Raw genomic sequence first — 25,012 nt, 5'->3', positions numbered from 1 at the left:
GTTTAGACATTTCTCCTGGGTGACTACAAGCCACAGTAACACATAACTTTGCTGTCAGCCCATATGTGTGTGTGTACGCTAGGCGAGCAGTTTGAATTGTAAAAAAGCTCTCTGTTGACCCTAAATATGGTGTCAGTCATTAGTGATTGATTAACAAGTTATCTCATTTCCAGAGCCTGAGTGTGACAGCTGGGAGTAATTCAGCATCAGCTGTTTGAGGAGGAGGTTTCAGTTACGTGGTTGACACCGCAGCACATGAACCAACAGCGCTGCCTCTCAAATGAGCGCAGGAGGATCATTGAAAGCCTTTAATTAAATCCTAAAACAACCCCTGAATGAGTGATAAATGGAAAGAAATGTGTTCTGGTGCTTAATTGCCAAAGCTATCCATCTTCTGCGGGGAGGATCTTCATCTCTTCGTAGTTAGTGTTTTGGTAGCTGAGAGGATTTTCCAAAAGCTGTGAAATGAGATAAAAGCTTTAACAATGCTCACGAGGGCGTTGGAGAAAGACAGCGTTTCATTATGCACGAGGCGCTGCAGGTGATGACAGGTTTGTGTGTAATCACGAGCGCTGACGATGAACACGCGGTTGTGTTGGTGTGTGTGCATCTCTGCCAATGTGTCAGCAGTGTTTTTACTGTAGTGCTGATGAAAGGGCCGTCATTGAGGTGGACAGTGGTCCATCGTTCTGTCAGCAACGTGAGATGAGCAACTGAAGACTATAATATGAAGCTTGTAATGCGACACTGACTCCTGAAAGGAAAGGAGGAGGTGTGAAGGAGGTGTGTGAGGACGGCCGGCGTGATGGGAGAAAGAAGGCAGATGTTTGTGTTTGTGTTGTCACAGTGTGAATCTGGATATTATGAAGTGAATAATTTTGCCACTGTGGTGTCACACTTTATTCAAGAGGAGAAGAAGTGCTGAATTCCAAATAGAGTCACAAACTAATTAGTATTTTGGCATTTAATTCTAACTTGTAGCAAGCTCAGCGGTAATTGTGCCTGAGGGATTACACGTTCATGTCTGTCCTTCTCTAAATGCATGTTTGTGTATGTGGGTGTTTGTAGTGGAGGACACAGACTCCACCATGCCTCGCCTTCCATTACCAGTATGTGCTCCAGCCCGGGATAACATGCAGTGGTGTTTTAACACCTGAGCGTGTGGACTGACATTTCCACTGACCTCAGTAAAACAAATCCAGTTTCCCAGAACCAGCAAAGGAAATGATCGTGTCTTCTGTCGTCAGCCTTCAAACCGACGTCGTCAGCTCTTGTCCTCCTGCAGGGTCCTGTGTTGTGTTAATGTGGCACATCCAGTCTGACGTCGTGTGTTTCACTCTGCAGCCTCTCCGGTGTTTGGGATTAGATTTCAGTGAAGTCATTTTATTTTCACCCACGTTTTGTCGGATCACTTATTAAATCTGCTGAGATGAAAGCAGAACACAAATGTCTCTAACACCTTCTGTCCCTTCTTCCTTTTATCTGTCTCTTTGTCACGATACACACACACACACACACACACACACACACACACACAGTCCAATTATAATCAGTGTGCTGGCAGGCCTCTTTTTAGGCTTGATTGGCAGCAGAATTATCATTCTCTGACGTCGCTTTTGTCCTCAATTGCATCTCGCTCGCGGGAGGTGGCAATGAGGGAGATGCTCTTTGCTCCTCTTCCTCCCTCTGACTCCCTTTCATCACCCCTGACACATTGCTACAGATTTTCTCTCTCTCTCTCTCTCTCTCTCCCCTTTTTCCTACTTCTACTGTCTGTATCCATAAGGCTGGGACTGATAGACTTTGCCATTTAAGAACTGTCTTGACATTTATGCTGACTTTTCCCCCTCCACAGAGAAACAGGCCATCGGAGACGCTTTATAATTCATTCTCTCTTCTTTTTCAGGGCAGCTGGAAATTGCACCACCTACTGCAGCACAGTTAAGATACGGTAAGAAGTCAAATTTTTTGCATTTGATCCTTTTTGTACATGTAGAGGGAATATTTAAATGAGTACGGTGATTTGAAACAAACGCTCATTAATCTTGTAGCGTGACCGCCTGGACTGGCATCCCTCATTTGACCATCAGACAACCAGGAAGATTAATGAGGATCAGTCTTAATTAACATAAATGAGCAGCCTCCTCAGAACAGACAGCCTGACGTACGGAGAGATATTTATACTGATCACAGATGACTCAAAAAAAAACAACAAATAGCAATTAAATCACTCTTGTTAAGTTGTACATGTACAGATATTGCATTAGCTGTTTGCCTTGATGTCTCAAAGCATCAGGAACAGGAAACACAGCAGGTTTATTGCTTAATGTTTGTGGTTTGTATGGTTCCCACTGGCCTCCTCCAATGTGGTTTATTGTCTTCTTGGGTCCATAAAAGCTAAAAAAAAAAATCATATGAAACTGAGCATTAACTGTTTTTTTGTAAAGAGTCAATTAGCATGAATGTTAAATGCAAACCACCTACAAGAAAAACAACACAAGTTAGTTCAAAACAAGGCTGATTATTGATCATCTTGCACAAACTGTGTTTCCCTTCCAGTGTGAAGCTCTTTGTATTTGATGTGAGCTGGTAATAGTTTCCAATCATATAACAGTGTCTGACAGATAATTTCTCTCGACCCATGGAAGGTCATCCACTTGCACATAATGTAATCCACCTGCACACACTCAGCTGTAAAAGCTTGTGCAGCCGTGCTTCACTCTGCGGGGCTCAGTTACTGACATGACCTCACATCTCTCTGCTCCTCTGCTCTCGCTGAGAGATCGGTCAGCCTGCTGGTTAACCCAGTGGAGTTCATGTCCACTCGTGTTTGTCTTGCTTTCTTTGTTTCTCGCAGTGTTCGTTTAACAAAGAGGTTTTTGTGACTAAAACAGAGACATCATGTGAGAAACGCCTCCTCTAAAGCTCAGCTGGGTTGTCTTCATTCCAGAGCCAAAGCAGGAACAGCGTCTCAAGAATTCATTGGCTGATTTTCACTGAATTTCACCGCACAAATGTCTCCTATGATAAAATGATAAAGCGATGACATTTTATATCCACAAGGTCCAAGGTCGGCCATACTGTGACATCATAAAGTTCTGTAAAAACTCTTTTCTGGCCCTTATTCAGTGCCAGAACTCAGGAGCAGAAGGGGAGATTGTGACTATATTTCACATTTGGTCAGATACTGAATTGGTGTCACTAACCTTGGGTGCCCACTTTGAAACTGGTGATTGTGCTGCTGTGTTGAAGATGTGTGTTAAGCGTCCACATTTTACAATTTAAAGCTTTGCAGCAACATCCATACACACAGCTTTTGCTGATACTGAGCTTCAGGTGATTGTGGTTGCACCATGTGATGAAGCTCTCTATCAGTCCTCTGTACTCCTCTAAAAATAGTCTTTAAGTGAAGACAGCAGGTTTCTCACTGGAAATTATTTACTGGAATCAAACGTGTCAATATAGCGATGACTGCCATTTCACCAAAAAATACATTTAATACCTTTAATTAAACTCCTTCGAAGTCTTTATTACATATATTATATGAGTCTGGACGGACATGGAATGCAACTTCACTGATCAGGGGAGGCAAACAGCCATGTGACTGTAATTCTAGTTGTTTTAATTTCCCCAGTAATGCTAAATAAATGTTCCCCAAACAGCTTCACAATTAGTAAAGTTATTCACAAAGTCCAACAAAAAGTGCAATCCTTGTCAGAAGAGTTCATCTTTAATTTCCCTGTCTGACCTGGAGGATATTTGATAAAGACACATTTTAGCCTCAAAGGTTTAATTGTGTAAAACCAGTTAACACAGCCTGGAAAACAGCCGTGTCCAGGGGAGATAAAGGGGCTGATTGGGAAATTATATTCTGAGGATTTGAAACTTTCTCAGCGCTGACTTCACTAGCGACTTGTTAGATTTCTGCAGTGAAGCAGCCAAACCAAACGCCAGGATTAGACTCCACAGCTCTCCGTACCACGAGATGAAGTGCTCTTCACAGTCCAGTCAGAGCTGTCCCTGGTGTAGCATTAAAGTAAAGTCTGTGTTTAAGATCTGAGCGAGTCGGTGTTTTGTGTGTTGAGGCTCAAACAGCAAGATTGAAAATTGCTGATTTGTAGTGAAACAGAGCTGTAGCAGAATAAGAGCTGGAGAGAAGAAATGAGTGCTGCTCAGTAATGACTACGCTTCGAGCACCTCTGCACGCCAGTCACTTGAACTTCAGCTGGAATAGACTAAGCTCTGCTCTGCTCTGATGACATTTAAAATACAATACAAGATTGCATTGTATGTTTTATCTACACACACACACACAACACACACAGGGCATCTCTTTATGCAGGTAATGCATTAGTGTATGCAGATGTAGTTTCATTCTGATGCTTGGTATTGATAGCACTGTTTCCACTAAAGGTCGAGGTTGAGCCTTTTTTAATATTCTAAGTTGAAATCCACTCCAGTTCAGGAAAATACTTCATTGTTTTGCCCGTGAGGTGGCCAGTTGTACCAATAGCCCCGACTGTGCTACAGAAATAAAATCTGATAACTTACCCACTAAATTATGGCTCTTTTAGTATGTTAATATAGTATGTATTACATTTTCCTGCGTGGTACTGATTGACTAGTATTGACTGACGACTATTGCTGCTGTAACACTTTAGATATCTTTATGTGAGAACAGGTTCAGTCTTATTTTACCTCACACTTTCATGTACCTTGTTTTATATGTCATATAATTGAGCCCTCAAGGTTATGAAATTGGAAAATATGTTCTGCATCTTGTGGTCTTGCCATCAAAGCATGTACCAAAATAAAACATTGGCACAAGCATCATAAAATATGAACTGCTGCTAAACAGGGAACGATTGATGGTTCCAATCAATGTAATCTTGAGTTTTGCTTCACATGTTTATAGACTAATGTTTCAAAGCGATTCTTTCTGGGAGTTCAAAAAAAGAAGTATGAAACAGGCATAAATAACAAGAGTTATGTTCTTCAGTTCATGTCAAGCAACAGCTGCTCCACAGAATTCAAGATTTTTATGTCCTTGTGTGTCTGTGTCTGCAGACTAAATCGTGTCTAATGGTTTAATATTTTTTTACTGCAGACTCAAACATGACCTGCGTACTTCCTGTTTATGTTGTCTGTTGGTGATGTATCGTTTGTGTTTGTTATCTTACAGTTCTGCTGCACAATGCACTCCCTTTTGTTGGCTTTGGATTCCTGGACAACTGCATCATGATTGTTGCTGTAAGTCTGTCGGCCTCATGAGGCTCAGTGGGCTTAAAGATTTACTCAGTCATATGTCCACAGGAGAACTTGCACATAAAGAATATGTTGTACAGTAGGAAGCTTTAGAGAGAAGCCTGGAAGGAGAGCGGGAGAAGTAAATCTTTTATGTTTGGTGCTACTGCATTTGTCTCTCAGTAGATTTCCTGTTTGCTCTCAGTCACTGTTTCTCAGAGTCCTTCCTCTTCTCTTTGTCTTTGAATATCCCATACAAGTTTTAGTCATTTGCCTGCCACAAGCTCTCCGCTCTTTATTTAGTCTTTGTGAAGTTGTTCAAATAATGAAATCTGAACCCCGTGGAGCAGAATGAATTCATTGACTTAAGTCAAAGTGTGCTTGCACAGAGGGGGAACTCTATTACAGTGATACGATGAATTCTTATGGGGGCTTCTACAAGGAGATGAGAAGACAAGTAGAAACAAATGTGTACAAGAGAAACAAACAATAGGGATTAAACCTAAATAGAACATAATGAAATGGCGTAGCTTTGCCCCAAAACCAACATACTGCAACAAGAGAAGAAGGAGATACAAAATATTTAGACCAGACTGCTGTTTTTGCTCTTCACAAAGCAGACTCTGAAAAAGTCACCACACTCTGGGGCTGGACTCAGTCTGTGAAAAGTTTATGCATTTGGTAAAATTATGTTTTTGTTTTTTTTTTTAAAGTAAGTTGCTGTAAAGATCTGGCTACGTCTTTCAGTCCAGACTGAGAGACACTAATGCACCCTGTCTGAAGATGCACTAAAGCAAAGAAACAGTAAACTGAGAGGCTGCAAGCTTTTGGAAAATCTTAAAAAGCAAGTAGACTTTGGTTGGAAGCTGCCATTGGCCATTTCATTAAATATTCTGCTGTCGCATCTTAAATAAGACCTTTAAGCGAAACAGTAAACAGGAGAGAGACCTTTAGTCAACGTAATGAAGCGTTTAAACAAAGTAATTTGTCATCACAAGAGATTAAAAACATACTGACATCACAGAGCGGGAGCTGTAGCGAAGTGGGAGGTGAAGGAGTGGCAGCTACAGCCATCCTCACTGCCGCTTTTCTCATGTGTTTGTAGTAAAGCACTTAAAAACTGTATAGAGGATAAGGTTTCATGTTGCATTACTATGGCTGATTTCCCATCTCCCGTCACTGCTGTCCTCACTGTCTTTCCCTCTTATCAAGTAGTATAACAGCAGTTACATAACGCCACCTATTGGCCTGGAATAGAACTAGCTTTCAGAGCACAACACTGTCATTTATAGTCCAGAATTAACCCTTTATGACGACGCAGAAGGGATGCCATGTTAGCTATAATGTCTGCGTTTCTCTCAGAATATCATGAACAGATACATGTCACAGCCCGAACGTTAGCTTGCTCTGATGGTTTGCATTACAGAATGATAGAATTTGTGTGTGTGTGTGTGTGTCTGTCTGTGCGTGTGTGTGTGTGTGTGTGTGTGTGCGTGTGCGTGTGCGTGTGCGTGTGTGTGCGTGTTTTGCAGGGCACGCAGATTGAGTTATCCATCGGCGTGATCCTCGGCATTTCAACTATGGCTGGTAAGAGAATGTCATGATCCTAATGTGACTTGATATCTAAGTAGAAATGTTTGTCCTTTTAATTGAGATCAGTGAGGTCAGTGAATCCATCACACTGAGCATGTGTGTCTGAGGCAGACCGCTGAGGCACTGTTGAGTGCTTCGGTTTTTAGGTAGTTTAATGTCCTTTAAAGCCATGAATGGTTTTCATTATGTAAATACTGTTTAGGTTTTTAATAACGTAAAATGTGATTGAGGATTGTGATGGTGCCTGCACAGCATGAGAAGCATCCCTGTTGCTCGCTGAAATTTGATCCTTCCCTCCAGTAAAAACACTGTAATCTGATTGTAAACAGCGTGATTGCATTTATGAATTATCATTACACAGACCAGCCAGCGTCTCTCTCTCCGTTTCCCGTCTCCAATGTTATCTCACTTTCTTGCCTCATTATGAGACGGTGACTTCTGCTGACGCTGCAATTGAAGATGCCACCTCCTATTTCATTTCGAAGAGCTGGGAGTCCACTGTGATTTGGTATACCGCCACTCTAACGAGGAAGTAGACAAGGATTGTTGAGGAAAATGTATTTCTGAATCTGAACTAGGTCTGTGTAAGCAAAGATACTGGAAATCAAATACTGGAAGTAGCTGCAGTAACAGCCACTTCGCTCAAAGAGGCACATTTGCATCTTACTTGTGTTCGGTGTATTTGATCGAGATACTGAGGTTATTATGTTACTCGACACTGAATGTGAATGCAGCACACTGATGATAGTGAAACATGAAGACTGTCAATATTTACATATTTAATAGTGGTAAAAACATGAACAACTGATGAATAATTGTGTCTTCTGGCTAATCGCCACCATCTCTCAGTCAGTATTGATATGAATTATGCATTAAACCAGAGTATTTCATCCATCCATCTCAGTCTCTTCAAATTCCATTTTACCGTTTTAAGAGCAGCTGGTGCTTCCACTCTACCTGACGCTGAAGTCTTCCTGTCCTCTTCTGATGGTTTTGTTCCTGCTGGTGGTGCTAGAAGTGTTTTTTTTTTGTTTGTTTGGGGCTTTTAAAGATCAAACGGACTCAGTAAAGTGGTCTGTCACTCAAAGGAGGCAAAGCAGATGCTGTAACAGAGCAGAGGAGGCGGAGGCCTGAAGCTGTTCTTATTCTGCTTCACGGCGAGCTGCAGAGACGTAGGAAACTTGACCAGTGTGGACTAAAACAAGGAGAGGTGGATCTCTCAGGGGTGTGCTGCACAGAGGAGGCATCTGAATCTTCGTGTGATATATTAAACAAGCTTTTCACTTGATCCTGCTCTTGTAGATTTACATTTCAAACCTGCTTTTCAATTTCGAATTATTCAGTTTCTTTCGTAACTTGGGTGATTGGGAGTTTGATTAAGCCACAGGAGTGATTTCAGGCCTGCTGGGATTTATAGACAAGAGGCTTATCAGGCTGCAGACTCAGACAGAAAATGTTGAATGTGTTTGGCCAAAAGGCTGATAGTAGTTTGACAGACGGAGCCTCTTATCTCTGAGCAGCATAAAGAGATTTTTCAATTCCAGGTCTGAAAGTGAGCCCCAGCTGCAGAAATCCCCCGTTAATTAGAAATTTGAGACAAAATGATATTAAAAAATGCATGAAACTACCACTCAGCCACTGATAGGAGAAACACATCAGGAGCTTCTGCTCTTTCCTCAAGCACGGCCTCAACCCAATTTCTGTCAGTCAGACTCTGTTTTCACAGCCGTAGCATTGTCTCTCATTCCTGTCACACTGGGGACATTTGGAGGTCTGCAAATCAAGAGGCTGCAGTTATCTAGCCCGGTCCAGAGTGATTTAACACTCGTGTCAAGTGTGTAGTCAAGACCACCAATCACACGTTTTCTATGAGGGAGAACGAGGCTCGACTGGCTCCATGAAAATGGAGGCTGGAACGTTAGAAAATGCTCTTCCGCTGATTTGGGCCAATTATGTGATTTAAACAGAGGTAATGATGTGGAAAAACTCCAAATTGGATTAAATCCATTAAAAATTACAACTAAGATGATTAACTCTCAGAATCCCCCCGCTCTGCCGACACTTGCTGTCAAATCTCAGCTTCCACACTCACCGGCTGCACCTTCAGCCTCTGTACAGTTACATGTTGTGTACTTTTTATTGTGTTATTGTTACTGTAGAACACCTGCAGGTACAGAAAGGTGTTGCTCATATGCATCCTCACATTTCTCAGTCTGTGGACATTATGACCCACAGCTGCTAAGTGAGCCTTGCAGACAAAAACAAGATACATCAAGAGCCCCACCCCCCACCCACCACCACCACCACCACCACCACCACCATTTGTTATTTTGCATTGTTTCACAGACCATTTATCAACCAATAGACACGCAGACAGCATCTCTGATTTTTGTGTGGAATGTTTTAGAAAGTTCCTGTGAAAGTGTCCACTATAACTGTAACTTAAGCAAAATTAACAGAAGAACAGGGAAGGGAACTGAAATATTTAGTTTAATACAGTTTATTTTTACCCTGAAGGGAAAATCCACCCAAAGAAATATAAAAACTGTCTTTTTCACTTCAGCCCAAACCCAGTTTACTCATCCTCACCCTACATTCAGTCTTCCTTTGTTTAATCTAATGAGTAGTGGATGAAGGCTTATATTACTCGCAGCACATTGTAAAACCTTCTGTTACATGGTAATAATGTATATCTTTGTATATCACCTCAGAATCACTGTTTTTGCATGAGTGTGACTGCACCTCACCGGCCTGTGGAGGTGGACTGAATCAGGTGCAGCACAGCGAGAGGCAGAGACAGCACTGAGTTAAAGGCAGCTGCCCTTGGCTTGTAATTACATCTGCCTCTTCAGGGGTTTGCACTGAGGTATGATGTATAGTGACAGCACATTAGCGTATTACGACATGTAATCTTAACTCTGTAACCTTCTTTGTTTTACTTCAAACAAACTTCCATCACTGCCAGGAGACAGTGACCCAGAACAGATAGAACAACAAATGGAAAAGCAAAGTTTACTTGAAGTTTCATGGAAATGAAAGTATTAATTATTTATTACTTAAAGTACATTTCAAGTGTGTGTGTGTGTGTGTGTGTGTGTGTGTGTGTGTGTCATATTGAGGACACACTGTGTAAAATGAGATGTGATAGCTCTTAAGTATCATCCTCTAAATTTTAGAGAGACTATAAAGGAACAAATGTGTCGAAACTAACTATGAAAATATGCATTTTAGTGTCGGCTGCAGCCAGACAGTCATATTTTCAGCCAGAAATACTGTTACAGTGGTGCAACATTTGCAAACAAATTGCAAACAAATGATTTGTCTTCTGTCCCTGGTGTGAGCAATTAAATCTGCCACAGGACAGATGAAACACTGCTCGGGTTTCTAATGATCATCCGTCAGAGGGAGTCCTCACAGTGAAAGGCATTTCACTGAAGAATGTAGTCCTTCAATCATCACAGAGCGAACAATAGAATGCGAGCCGGACTTCATCATCAGTCGCACCTAAATCACATTCTTCTCTCTTCAGACAGAGCGTTCTTCGCAGTTATTCGGTCACACTTGGATCCTGCCCAGTGCAAACCTCCTGAACAACCTCCTCATTTAGCACAAATCTACTGTGTGTGTTTTGGCACTGAGCGATTGGCCAAGAATTAGGAACGAGCACCCTTTCCAAAGAGCTTCTCTCAGAGCAGCAAGCTAACATGCTCGTTTGGAGCCAAACACAGACAGACGAGCAGCTTATTAACATTGATCTTTTGTTCCAGCAGGCGGGCGAATCTCTCTTCAGAGAGGTCACGCTCATAGGCCTGCTGAGACACAGTAAACAACACCTTCCCCAATCCCGCCACACACAGACTCCTCTAATTACACTGCGACTCTTAAAGGTCTTATCTGAATTCCTCTGTGCTTATTAATGTGGGTGCAGGTCCCGTGGGTGTTTTCTTCAGATGTACGGCGACAGATTGTCAGCAGACATAAGTCTCATTTGGGTACATTTTACTCTATGTTACGGTCAGCCTTGTTGCGACAGTAGCGGAAAGTCATTTTGAATGAAGCACTTAAGACCTCCCGGTAGAGTTGGACGGGGATTGTGCCTTAGCAGGGATGGCATTGCTGCTTTGTTTCTGTCCCCCTAAGGGAGAGCATCTGGGCCACTGCGGCAGCTGCAGCGATACCCTGAACTCGGGGTCATGGACGACAGAGAGAACTGCACAGTAGAGACTTAATCCTGTCTTTTAAAAGCCGCTACTGCAGTAACATATAGGCAACAGAGCGAGCCTCGGATATATTCAATGATAATGACACACACGTCTGCTCCTTGCTGTTGTTTCATTAGTCATTTCAACATACCCTCATCCTCTTCTCCGTGGGCGCCCCGTGAAGCGCTGCTCTGCTTTATTCATGTGAAGTTATTATCATGTGAAGCTATTAGGCTCAGGGAGCAAGTCAACAGCCCTGTGGGCTTCAGCAGTGCTTCTGCCTTCTTAATGAGGCCAGAGTACACTGTGGTTGTCCATCATATCCTGTGCAACATGGTTAAAATAAAAAGCCATAGAAGGTTATTGTAAAAATCATTCACTGACCCATATTTACTCTTTTATATGTAGAAATGATTCTTGGGGCTTTATGGTTAATTATGAGGCTAAATATTGTGCTTACTGGTCCAAACCTGCTGCTTCCTGCTCAGCTCCTCTGCAGTGCGAGTGGCCACTCAGGTAACATTAGTGTCTTTTGATCCAGTACCAAAGGGAAGCAGAGGAAGGTATGTGGAGATTATTGCAGGACTTGTCTTCAATTACAGATTCATGCTTTAATAAAGTTGTGCTCCTGCAGTCTGAAGAGGACACAGGAGATTTCAGGGGACATCATCACCGCCGGTAATTCTGATGTACTTAAACAAGGCTGCAGCCGCATTCTGTCCTCCACAATTTGTACATTTCGTGGAGTTCAGCAGTTGTCAGGCCTTCCATGTGTTGTTAATGAACGCAATGAATTTAGCAACCTGTTCGTATGGACGCCACACTGTCTGCTGGCAGCTACATGCCTCTGAGTGTTCGACAGAAAAGTGTTTCATACGATGAAAAACATTCTGTGTGTTGTGCCTTTTGGCTGTCCTCGCAAACCTCAATTTCCTAACTCATTTTGAAATCGTGTCACTTTCTCTCCTCACATTTTCTGCAGCTGCTGCCCTTGGCAACCTGGTGTCTGATCTGGCAGGACTAGGGTAAGAAAAGTCACACATACACACACACATATTCACAAACAAGCATGCAGGAGCAGGAAACTTAAAGTTTCTGCAAATCATGGCACGTTGTGGGAGGACAGAAATTCAAATGGTTCAGCTGAAATGATGATCATGAAGAGGTTAACCATGCCGCTCCACTCCATTAATAAAGACTTAGTCATTATGTTGTTTAGTATTAAACGTAATTATTAATTACGAGAAAAATGTCTAAATTGGTTTTTGGCATTATGTTACTCATTTACTTGATCATGCAGGGATCATATTGGATTTTGTTGTACAGGGAGCTGGGAAGATTTAATGCAACATTATTTATTCATGGTGTGTAAGCGGTCCATGTCTGATCGGTCTGGTCACACACACGTTGTCAGCCTGTAATATATTGACATACATTTTGGGTTTGTACAATGTTTTTTGCACAACTATGCACATATCTTATTCTGGTCATGTGAAAAATATTCAACCTCGCTAAAATTTCCCCTTTAATATAAACCAGGATTCAAGAGTGTTGTTTTGAGTTCTGTCTTAAAAACAACACACATTTAAATAGAGACTAGTTTCCTTCTCCCTTCCTCTGAATGATGTATGTTTTACACATAAGCATGAATCAGAGCATGAACTGCCAGGTCGGATCCCACAGTTGAGTTCAGCATGAGATCAGGTTTGATCAGAAGCTTAGTGATACAGGAGAAGGCTTCAGCCTGAATGTGTCTTGGATCCTTTCAAATGTTTGCAACATGTCATCGGGTTCAGTCAGCTGCTTCATGACTCTTGTGCACCTCAGAGCCTCCTGGTGGCCACTGGGACCACAACCAGCTTCCCCTCCTGCTTCACGGGCTTAACCAACCGGAGTGCTTACAGTCAGAGAAGACGCCTCCAACCATGTGCCACCGGCAGCCTCCTGGCTGCGTTTCAGTGACTATCAGTGATATAACAGATTCTTACTCTTTCTCCTTTGAATACAGAGAGTCAGCAGAACCAGCGAGGCAACACATAGACAAACAGGCAGAAAGACAATTATAGAGACTGTGCTGGAGCCTTTGCTCCGTTTTAGTGTGATGGATTAGCTAAGATGTTCTGGCTCTTGGAAGCGCTCTCAGTACACACACACAGAGGCAAAACTGTGTATGTGCGTCTGTGTTTGCCACTCAATCATAAATGGAAAGCAGAGCCCTTGTGGCCAGTTTGTCAAGGTGAGACTCGATGAGAGCAGACAAGAGAGGGTGTTTTTTTCTTATTTTGATAGATTCATACTAGCGAGTGTGAAGGCTGTTTGTCTGCCACACACAGTCTCAGTGGAACTCCTCCAGGTGTCCTTCACTGCAACATTTACATTACAGCTTTTGTTGATTTTAAAGAGCACACCTACAAAATGCTGTGTTTTAGATGACTGTGGCACTTCAGTAGCACTTGAGAGCTGAGGAGGAGGAGGCGCTGCAGACTTTCTGCACAGGTTGTGGGTAAACTCTGACCTGAAGCTGACAGATGAGGAGGCCCCAGATGCCTCTTTACTGCAGACTTGTTGCAGTTTTGGTGTTAAGTTTGCTCACATCCACTCCGCCCCATCTACAAACGAACCATGTGAATAGTCTTTTTGGACCTTACTACACCAAGTTAGAGAAAAATGCATGTCAGAACACTTTCTTATTCCTGTGCCCTTATGCTTTATGAAATAAAACTGGCTATTATTGTTGAACAACAGTCCAAAATCTAAAGACAATCTATGTATACTTTACTGTTCTCAACCAAGTGTCTTTGCTAACAGCAAATTCAGAAATACCTGAGCAGTGAGTCTGTCCTTGTATGCAAGAATTTGCATATTTTGTGGGTTGTTTCCTGTTGTCGGCTTGGATTAGAATCTCACTCCGAACAAACCGCACTGCAGTTCACTTGGAACAGGATCAAGATGCCCATTTTCAGACAGTCAGGGTGTGATGTGTCCAATTAGGATTGTTCTCATGTGCCTGAACGAGCCAAATTAAAAGCTCCAGAGACTGATTAAAATGCTGCTAATCGTTTGGTTTGCATTTGCTGGAAACAGTCAGAGATTTGCGTCTATTTGTCTGTCTGAACTTTCATTTTGCTTTCATCCAGTCAGAAACTGTGAACCTTTGTGATACACAAACCCTCCAGCACAGGTGCCAGTGTTGTGCATTTAGATCACACTGGGTGGATCACACATCGTCTGACTGTTTTTGAATTGTTCCAGATAATTTCATGTAATGAAATAAGAGTGTAATAAGTGTAATAAGAGTCGATATAAACAGACAGGAAACACAGCAGTGTGAGCAGGGGCCATGAGGTCCATGTGCACATTAGCCCTCTGCTCCACAAGACCTCCCTATCAAAGTGATTTTTCTCAGTCACGTAATCGAAAGGCACAAATAGATGTAGCTGTCACGACAGGATGTTCATCAAGAGTCTGTTTGGTCAATATTGTAGTGATTACTTCGCAATGATTGTTTGCAAATCCGCCCACTCAACGTCTGTTTTCCTCAAGCAAGAGACAGAGACTGAGCTCTGCTGCTGTGACTCCCTGCTCCCGTATGAAATATGTGTGTGTGTGTTTTGTGGGCCTATGGTGATCAAGCTGTGCCGCTATATCCACATACTGGTGTGTGTCTATTTTTAATGTTGAGTGAATGTGTAGGGGTGTGTGTGTGTGTGTGTGTGTGTGTGTCTGTTGACAGATTTAGGAAGCCAGCATAGCCTCGCTGAAGTCCACGCTTTAGCTCGTAAGTCATTCTGACCGTTCAGCCAGTCGTTACTGATGCTCCTGCGCAGCTTCGTCTCAGCCGCTGTCCTTATGGCCACAATGCATCAGTGGCTTTCTGGGACAGACGCGGCGCCCACTAAAGCATTATTGCATGCAGCCGAGTTGGGAAAAAACAGGGCAAGAACTCACAGAATCACATTAGTCTGCTCTAGGGAATAAAAAACGGGGTCCCAACTTTGATTCCCAGCCTCCTCCTCAACTCTTCATGTCATCTCTCGAAACCTTATAACTAGTGCATGCTGGGTAACTTCAAGATCAATATTCCTTTATTTGTCCCGCGAGGGGAAATTTCAGAATACAGCAGCATCAGTAAAGATTAATAAAGATTAATATAAGAAGTGCATGCAGATTAGAAACAAAACAGTATATACAAAAGAGAGAGGATTTAAATAAAAAATAAAAAGAAAGAAATTGTAAAAAAAAATTGTAAGAAATTGTAGATCGTATTTACAGATTGTTATGTACATGTTTTATTGCACAGCTTATTGTCCAGACTATTGCACTGATTACTTGGAGTAGTTTTTATTGTACAGTCTGACAGCTGCAGGGAGGAATGACCTGCGATACCGCTCCTTCACACACTTTGGATGTAGCATCCTGTCACTGATGGAGCTCCTCAGTGCAGTGAGTGTGTTTTGGAGGGGGTGGGAGTCATTGTCTGTCATGGAGGACAGCTTGGCTGTCATCCTCCTCCCCCCCACTTCCTCCACCAGTTCCAGAGGGCATCCCAGGACAGAGCTGGCCTTCTTGATAAGTTTGTCCAGCCTCTTCCTGTCAGCTGTAGTGATGCTGCTCCCCCAGCAGACTACACCATAGAAAATGGCAGAGGCCACAACAGAGTCATAGAAGGTCTTTAGGAGTGCCCCATGCACACCAAAAGACCTCAGCCTCCTGAGCAGATAGAGTCTGCTCTGTCCTTTACTGTCCTTTACTGAAAGCAGCATCAGCTAAAGCACACAAACTTGGAGTATATTCCACAACCTTGTAGAGTATAATAAAATGCGCATGAAGGCAATGAGTGAATCATGGATGCTTGATCGGTAAATTTCTCTAAAATGTATAAATGTAATAGTTTGATACCTCATTGATCCCCTTGGGAAAAATCTAGTTTTGCTTGCTCTCCTCTGAAGAGGTTTACAGCAAAGTATCTGGTACAGACCACAAGGCATTCAGTGTTTTGCTCAGCAGGGCTAATGTGTGTTTAAATTGTGGCATAACCCTAGTTTATCCTGTCGAGGGAGGATTTGTGTGGTGATACTCCAACACTCTAACCACCCAGCACACCATCAACTAGAGCCCATTTATCATCGTTCCTCATAGTTTATCTTTCTCTCCGAGTTCGATTCACGTCCCTGCCAATGGCACCGCTGCTGTCTGCATCAAACACTGCCCCAGATATCACCACTAATATGAACAGCAGCTGTGCCTTTTAACTGTTTGAGAGCAGCGAGGCAGAGCAGTTCGCCGTTGCCCACATTTAAGGAAATGCTTTGAGAGCAGATTCAGTTGTTCTCCCAGAAAGAAGTTTAGTTTCGGTGTATATTGCTTATAGTGCAGCCAGGTTGAGTCTCGGTGTGCTTTAGCTGACGCTGCTTTCAGTAAATTTCATCATTTCAGTGTTTTGAATACTGCAGGTATTTTGTTCTCTGATGCAGTCCTGATTTCTTCTGCTGTTGCAAGTATGTGAAATATGTGGGCTGGACTTGACTCAAACGCTGTTGCAGGGTTTACCGGACTGAAGTTTTGTGTGAATGTGAGAGTCAGAGCAGAATACAAATAGAAGACATTCAGAGAGTTTTCTGACCATGAAACTAGAGAATCAATTCCTGCCCCCGTTGTTATGATATATGTAATTATTGTATTCCATTTGTATTTATAGCTTAACGGTCCATCAGCTATGTTGATTAAAAAAAAAAAAAAAATCATATTTCTGCTCTACTGTGATGAAGTACTGATACACCTGCTACACACGTGCAGCTCAACACACACACACACACACACACACAGAGCAGCTTCCTCTCCTTGTCTCCGTATCTTTCTCTCAAATATTCTACCTGCTACTTATCGCTCCCCTGACTCGACGGCTCCAGCTGCAGCTTATTTGTGTGCGCAGTGAACTGAGGATCCATTAGTGCCAGTGCCTGAACCAGACCTGGGTCCAAATACTGACTTAAATTTCTTTTCTCACTCTGGAGCTGCTTCACCTGCACTGTACGTTTTGTGCTCCAGCAGCCTCAGACGCATGACAGTAAAGTACAGCAGCAAAGAGTTTTACTTTGGGTTAGTGTTTTGCTCATTACAACCCCCGATTCCAAAAACACTTGGGTATATAAGTATATGAGTATATGTCAAAATGGACACATCACATTGATCACATGATGTGTCCTTTTCATTGCTTTTGTTTTACACAGCATCCCAGCTTTTTGGAATGGTGGGTTCTACACTGTTACTGCATTGTGTATACATATGTGTATATTAGCAAGGCTGGTTTATGAAGTGGGCAAAGTGTCCAAGTGTAAACCCTCAGAGGTCCTCTGTCTTATTATGGAACCAGGATTATCTGACTATAGCTTTTCCAACAGGAACATTATTCCCTGCTGTTTCTTTTCCCCTCTCACGTTGTTTTTCATGTTGACATAAAACATGTCACCTTTATCCTCACGATGGGATCCATTTCCTCCACAGTGGAGGAAGTGCACTGTGGAACGTCTACAGATTACCTTTAAACAGTCTCGACATCAGGTCGATGTCTCACTTTCTGGATGCAGGTGATAGAAGATTTCCCCCAAACTACAAACTGTTAATGAAGAACATCTACTTTATATATACATATACATGTACTCTATCTATATTTGGCCTTGTCATAGTTGACTATTCAATAAAACTCACATCAGACAAAACTTACAACTTGAACTGACATGAACAATAATGGAGGACTGATGACTTTCTAATGTTACTTCATTACTCGTGAAAACTGTTCTTTATCTGCCCTTGTTCTGCCATCTGTGTAACACACTGAGGAGTGCTCCACATGATTTCATTCACACACACTGGAGGCTCTCTCTGATATCTGGCGTCCTGCTGGGTGCATGACAGATGGCTGCAAGAGAGAACAGATTGGAACATTCGTCTACTGATTTATTTTGTTTTTTGCTGCTATCGATTACTTAACTCGTGTAGTTTGCTTTGCTGAGTGTTGTCATGTGGGTGATTTGATGCCTCATGCTGAACTGAGTGTGTGTAGCACATTCATTTTAATGATTTATTTCCCTAAGTCATTGCAGCTGTGTTAACAGGATGTTCATGATATTTCCTTTGACATTTTTAGTCATATAATAGTAAAATCTTAAGCTTAGACCCATGGGCTTAAAAGGTGCAATAGGTAAGATGTGGCCAAAATTTTAGTTCAAAATATTCAATTCAGTATTCATCATGAACTCTGGTTTGGTCGAAAGAAACCTGAGCTAGATGTGAAAGTGTTCTGGCTCTGCACGCTGCTGATGCCTGACCTTCTTCTCGCTGCTATCCTGGTTCAGTCCGCTCCTGTCCCGGCCTGTCGTGTCTTCATCATCCCCTCAGAGTCAGAGTCCTGGTCGGAGCTGCTGTAAATCACTCAGTACTGTATTTCCTGTCATGTGAATGGCCTTCATTGGTCGGAGGGTGTGTTCGGTCCCAGTCCAGCCGTCAGAAGGCAGTCCAACACAAGCAAACAAATCCAATAAGGAGCAGAGAGAGATCCAATAAACAGGCAAAAGGTCAAACAGTGAGGTCAGGCAGGAAAGAAACAGGTAACAAGGTAACAGAAGCACATGGAACTGACTTAATAGATAAATTAAGGAAGTAGAGTAGCACATATAGTGAGTGGCTGATGATGGAATGAGTTGCAGGTGAGGAGGGCGGGGAAGTCCAGGCAACTGCAGAGCACATGAGGGAAGTGAGAACAGGTGTGTGATTGGGAGAGAAAGAAAGAAAAAGGGCCAGGGAAAACAGGAGTGTGGCTAAAGAGAAGAAACAGGGAGACAGACTGTGACAGGGCCAACAGCTGCACAGCTCACTAAGCTACCGAGCTATCGACAGCTCGAAGCTTCAGTCAAAGACAGGTACGACAAAGAGCAGCGGTTAGCTGTTACTCTGGTGACGTGTTGCTTTGTATTTCATGGAGCAACGTTCAAGAGGTGGCCAGTTTTTACACATTGCACCTTTCAGAACGTCTCCTGAACACATTCACTCACATACTGAGACTTTTCTGTCTGTAAGTGATTCACATGTCCTTGTTACTGTCTGTCATGTCCCTCTGCTTTGCTTGAACAGGTTGCCCACCTTGTGAAATGTCAAAATAAAAGGATTCAGTTGTACAGTAGAGGAGGTGAAAGGATAGTTGATCATTCTCAGTTAGTTCATTTATCAAAGCACCTGAATGGGTCACTGATTAGAGTAATTCATTCATTTAAATCAAGGCAGTATCTGCTGGGAGATACAGTGCATCTTCTTACCCTGCAGTGTTTATGAGAGAGCATTTCACTTGTTTTAAACTATCTCTTATTTCTTACTTCTTATTTCTAACTTTTCTTACTGGTTCAGAGTAACTTGATGTGTGAAAGTAGAATTTCCAGGATTACAAAGCTGATTTGATCGACACAAGCACAAAACTGTTTTGTCAAGTCAGAATTTCATTGTATCTGGACAAATGTGCTTGTTTTTAGTCTGTCTGCACCACGTTTAAGAGGGGATGGGTTCTTTGAGACAAGCTATTTTTAAAATCTTGCTAAGTGAAATTTTCCTGTTCTCTTAGCACATAATGTTGCATACTTTAAGCAATAATTCCTCCATTTTACTGCTTTTTTTCTTTCTTGTTTTTGCAGTGTTGCTCCAGCTCACTTTTATTCTCTCTCTCTGTCTGTTCCTCTCTTCAGATTGGCAGGGTATGTTGAGGCCCTGGCGTCTCGGCTGGGAATGCAGATTCCTGACTTGAGCCCAAAACAGGCTGACATGTGGCAGACCAGAGTCAGCTCTCACTCGGTTGGTATCGTCATAAAACCAACAAACATTAACCGCAACACTGCTTTCTAACTGTCTCTGTCACTCTTCCAGTATAAGCACATGTCTCTCTTTTCATTTGTGTGTGTGTGTGTGTGTGTGTGTGTGTGTGTGTGTGTGTGAAAGACAGACAAAAGCCTATCAAACGGATAAACACTCGACATAAACCCAGAGTGATATTAATGAATCCGTTTGTTGTGTAATGCGTCACAAACACCAGGGCAGGCGATCGACACAAGGCTCTCACATGTGCCTTTTTTTTCACTCGTCCATTGTGTGAGAAAATTAGACCTGAATGATTTTTAATATGCAGTGACTGCCCAAGTGTGTAATGTAATTAACTTTAATTAGGTCGAATGATTAGTCTGGCTCTAAAAGGCTATTGGCTGATTGCAGAAGGTCATGGCACTCGTTCTGGCAGGTCGGAGAACACTTGTTTTATTTTCATGTATGATTATTGTTTCAGAGATTATTTTAACGTACACAGAAAAGATGTAATGGGAACTCTGTCTCGAGTCAACCTTTCCTAATCTGTCTTCATGTGTGCAGGGTAAAGCCATCGGTGTTGGCATCGGCTGTATCCTCGGCATGTTTCCGCTTCTGTTCTTCAAGGATGACGACGAGAAGAAAGAAGGCCAGACGGAGGCGAAGGAGAAAACACAACCACCACCTGCTCCAACAGAGAGCAGCAAAAACTGAGACTGTCAACTCGCTGGAGACAAATACTATTTGGAATCCATTAGAATACTTTAAACTGGAGCTGATTGGCTGTGTCTGGTGGACTGGAGTGTATGGCACTGTCACTGAAGCCCATACAGTCTAATGACCGGGTACTTAACTTTGCAAGGCCCAGTCAAACTATCAAAGGTATTCTGAAGAGGATTTTAGATATTATTTGACCGTAGACTTTGAACTAAAGCACAGAGACCTGAGCTGTCTCTTGACGAGAGACGGTTGATTTATTGGACTGCTGCTACTCCAATTGTTGCACTGTAACCTCACCATGTTTTGACTGATCGACACGGGCTGAAACTCATGTATCTAAAACACACTGCAGTGACCTCTTCCTCTGCTCTGCTCTGAGTCTGTTGAGTATATAAACCTCTGACACGAGCTGGTTTGATGGCAAGTGAAAGTAATTTATCCTTTGAGGGCTCACTGAAGTATCACAACAAACTTTGAAACCAGTGCAAGAAAAAAAAAAAAAACACTTTCGGAGCACATTGAGGGTTTTCCTGAATATTATCAGAAGAGGCTTGACTGAGCAGTGGTGAACGCCTGCTTTGAAGAACATTGTGTGTTTCCTAATTATTTTTGAGGGTGATGAATCAAGAAAAGAGGGTCACTAGTGCATATGAAGATGCTCCCTTCCACAACAAGTCCGTAATTCTTCAGTTTTGGAAGCGTGTCTGTCTTTTTGATGATGGAAAAGTCTTAAAAAGTCCTGCCGGCTCTGCCTCATTCACACCATCACAACCAGGCAGCTTCTTTTAGTCAGAATACAGCTGGTTTACCTGCTAGCTGCTTCTTAAGGTTTTCATGTTTTCTGTTGCTGATGAACTTTATGACATGCTTGTGTGCTTTGTGATAATCACTCAAAGCAGCAAAAACATCTCCCAGCACTCGATTCGTCTCCTCCAGTTCTGCATTAACCAAGCTGCAGCTGAACTCCGACACACATCTTTCATGCATGGTGGGACAGCACCCGGCCTCTGGTCCAGTTTCTGTGGACCAGCAGATAGTTTCAATTTGCAGTCTCACTGGATGAGATGATTGTGAAAACATTCAGTTTGTTAATGCTTTTTAACACTAATGCACAATTCCAATCCTTCCGAGACCTATGGATATTTCATATTGTCTGTGCTCTACTGCCCTCCGCTGGCTGACACTCAGAGAAAGTGGTCAGGTTCTTTCAGTTTAGATCAGTTTGCACCTGCCACACAATCATAGTTATAAATCATCACCTTTTTTACCCTTTCTGTTCAATGTTCAGACCCCTCGGTAGCTGTTAAGCTTCTCTGGTTTTAATCATCACTTTGTGATTGTTGTTCTTAATTAGTGCTCTTATTTTGAAATGCAAACTAGGTCATCGGCACTATCTGCCAGTCAGGAAACACAAAGGCAGAGAGGATATATTTCCAAGTCTTAATTCAGCTGTTACTGATTTCCTAGTTTATTTTTGAAGAGTTCTGCGTGTCACCTGCTTGGCACAGGCTGCTCGTCTCATCAGGAGAACTGAAGACTGTTTGTTTATGGCGTCGAATCTGTTAAGAAGTTGCAGGAAAAGGAAGCAGCCACGTGTCACTGAATGGGTTTTCCTTGCAGAAAATGTATTTATTTTTGTTACAATATTCAGACTTGCATTTGTGCGCGTTCCCATTGTATATTCTCTATCTCCAAGGACAGTGTTAGAGTAGAAGATGCACACAAACACCTGTGGGTGTGTTGACAACACACCCACAGGTGTGACACTCGTCAGCAGGAAGGACTTATCGCTGTATGTTACGACTAAATTTACTAAAGATGCTCTGAAGACTTATCCTCTGTAAGATTGTTCTAGATATTTATTATGTGGGTAGCAGTGATCATAATACGTGAAAGAATGAAGAAAATGTACAAAAAGTTCAACATATTTATGTAGTTAAGATTTTTGATCTGATTGCTTGATTTCCACCTTGCATGCACTGATAATAAACAAAACCCTATTGTACATGTTGACTTTGTAAAGAATAATAATTAAAAGAAAACTGAGTATGTTCTAAAATGATGCATTGAAGGAGGATAAGAATCACTGCGGCTAACTCAGGCTGGATTAACATGGACGAGATCAGATTTTTGACTATTGTAAAAATATATATATTTATTTATGGCTGTTTAAACAATAACAAAGCACAAGAAATCTTGTGTTTCCCTTTTCAGACAGCCAGTCATGAACACAGATGGTTGCAAATAAGAAGCAGTGTAGAGGTTAAGGGAAAACTCTGCTCGTTGGGTAAAAAGTGATGATAGTAATAGTTCCCAATGATAGCAGCAATTTGCCTCCTTGCATTGGATTCATTCAATTGCCTGTCTCAGTGCTTTAAGAGTGTCTTAAATGCATAGTCAGTCATGGTAGGAGAATATAATCTGTAACAAAACACTGTAATTTGGGGGCTGTTATCTTTTTCCTAGATTCATGTTGCACTAAACGTATTTGCATCATTGGCAGGAAAGCAGAAGAGAGCTGCAGTCCATGAAAGCTCAGAGTGATACAACTTTATCTTTAATCAATATCGTATTAACTTTGATAAACAGGTGGAATGTTACATCACAAACGACTAAAAAGCGTGTTAAATCAGCCTTCATGGGTTTCCTCCTTGATGTGTGAAATACTGTATGTTTCAAGTCTTGGGTGCAAATGTAAGGACCTTATTTTATTTTATATCTGCTGGAGTTTTATTCACTGTAAGCAGGCTGCCTATAATAATCTTGTTTTCATTTTCGGTGTTTGTATGGACTTGCTTTAGTTTCAGGGGATTTGGAAAGCGTTAGGAGTTGGAGATTTGGACACATAGGAGAGATATTTCAGTATACAGTGGTTTGTTTCACTGAAGCTTTATTAGTTGTTGGTCAAAATTAGTGTAATGTAGCCTTCATGAGATTTGAGTTTACTCTCTGTGTCATAACCTGAAAGTGGGATAGTTTTCTTTGTAATCCTTCAAACTCAACTCAAAATCAAAAGTTGAAACATAAAATCCACAAAACATTGATGAATTATACATGAATTTTACAGAACTGTGTCACATGTACACAGCTTTGGTCTGTTCTCTGCTGCATAGTACAAGAATTTCCCCCCTTTAGCAGTGAGGCTAAATCAGTTTAAAAGCAAGGAGACACAATCTGCATAATGTGGGTTAAAAACCTGATTTCTTCCTGTGTTCTTGTGTCTTTGTAGCACTTTCATTTACAGTATGTGTGACATAATGGATGAATTCACCTTATGACACAGTTCATGGTGCTAAAAAAAAAATCTGAATTGCTTTCAGTCAGTGCCATGCTAAAGCTTTACATGTCCTTTGCTCCACAGAAAACATCCAGTGTGTGCCCTGTACATATGTAAAAAGAAGAGGGAAATAAAAATTTACTGAGTCTCAATATAATACGGAGAAAATGGAGTAGAGAATAGGAGTCTGTTTCTGTCTGATTTTCTTTATCAGCTTTGATTAAACTATTATCACCCGGCTGCAAACATCTGGCCTGGTGTGGACTTTCCCGGAAAATTCTGCTCAATCATTTGCAAATGTATTGTAAATGTAAGGTCAAGGCTGGTGAGATATTCCACACATCTGGATTCAACATAAGTCTATACATTAGTACATACACAGTCCTGACTGAGGTCTCATCAGGCAGGTAAAGTGTAAACACCTGTGGGGATGTACTGTGGGTGAGCTTCCAATTCTGTTCTGTTTTACTAAAAGTAGCTCCTTCTTTACCAGAGGAGAAAGCGTTTCTATCACTGCTGACATGAGTTCACTGAAAGCAGATAAAATGCTGGATCCAACTTTTTTTTTTTTTTTTTTTGTGGCTGCCTGCAACTTAACCTCACTATGTGCTCATTAGCTTCTTAGGTTTAAGATGATGTGAGATCTCCTGTGTGCCAAGACATTCTGATCTCATGAATTATTAGTTTTACTGAAGCTGATAAAGACATTATCTAACACTTGTCACAGCAGGCTGACTGTAATCCTGAACAATCACTATATGATGCAGCAGTGAGCTCCTTTGATTATTAGGCTGAGAAAGTACTGAGAGCCAATAACAATGGTGATAATCTGCTGGGGCTGCATAATAAAATGGGAGATAATGGAAGAGTACTGTGTGTGGGCTCCTCTGTGATTATGAATAATAACTTGCATTATGATGTTAGAAACAGAGAATTAGGCGTTTTGATAATATGATTATATGCATATGGCAGATAATACCTACTCTTTCATATTGGTTATATTATTATACCATATACTATAATAATATAGTATATTATACTATAGTTTGACTTCTATATAGACACATTAAGTTTGAAATAATGTGTCAAATATTTCAACTACTTTGCCAACGAATCGACTTCATGTTCTCTCTAA

The 25,012-nt window shown here is 41.8% G+C and overlaps 1 protein-coding gene across 1 annotated transcript in view; it reads left to right on the top strand.

The window, feature by feature from the left end:
• LOC143324641 (transmembrane protein 65-like) overlaps positions 1–24,743 on the top strand; it is a 37,774-nt gene extending 13,031 nt beyond the window's left edge. The window contains exons 3-8 of the mRNA XM_076737323.1: positions 1,907–1,951; positions 5,183–5,250; positions 6,777–6,831; positions 12,022–12,064; positions 19,772–19,877; positions 20,445–24,743. Of these exons, the coding sequence (XP_076593438.1) occupies positions 1,907–1,951; positions 5,183–5,250; positions 6,777–6,831; positions 12,022–12,064; positions 19,772–19,877; positions 20,445–20,594 (467 nt within the window). The 3' untranslated portion in view covers positions 20,595–24,743. The remainder of the gene's footprint in view (positions 1–1,906; positions 1,952–5,182; positions 5,251–6,776; positions 6,832–12,021; positions 12,065–19,771; positions 19,878–20,444) is intronic.
• The last annotated feature ends 269 nt before the right edge of the window (positions 24,744–25,012 follow it).

The sequence above is a fragment of the Chaetodon auriga genome, chromosome 8, assembly GCF_051107435.1.
Source record: "Chaetodon auriga isolate fChaAug3 chromosome 8, fChaAug3.hap1, whole genome shotgun sequence".
NCBI lineage: Eukaryota > Metazoa > Chordata > Actinopteri > Chaetodontiformes > Chaetodontidae > Chaetodon > Chaetodon auriga.
The sequence above is the reverse complement of the archived record's forward strand: the minus strand, read 5'-3'. Positions and strand labels throughout refer to the sequence as shown.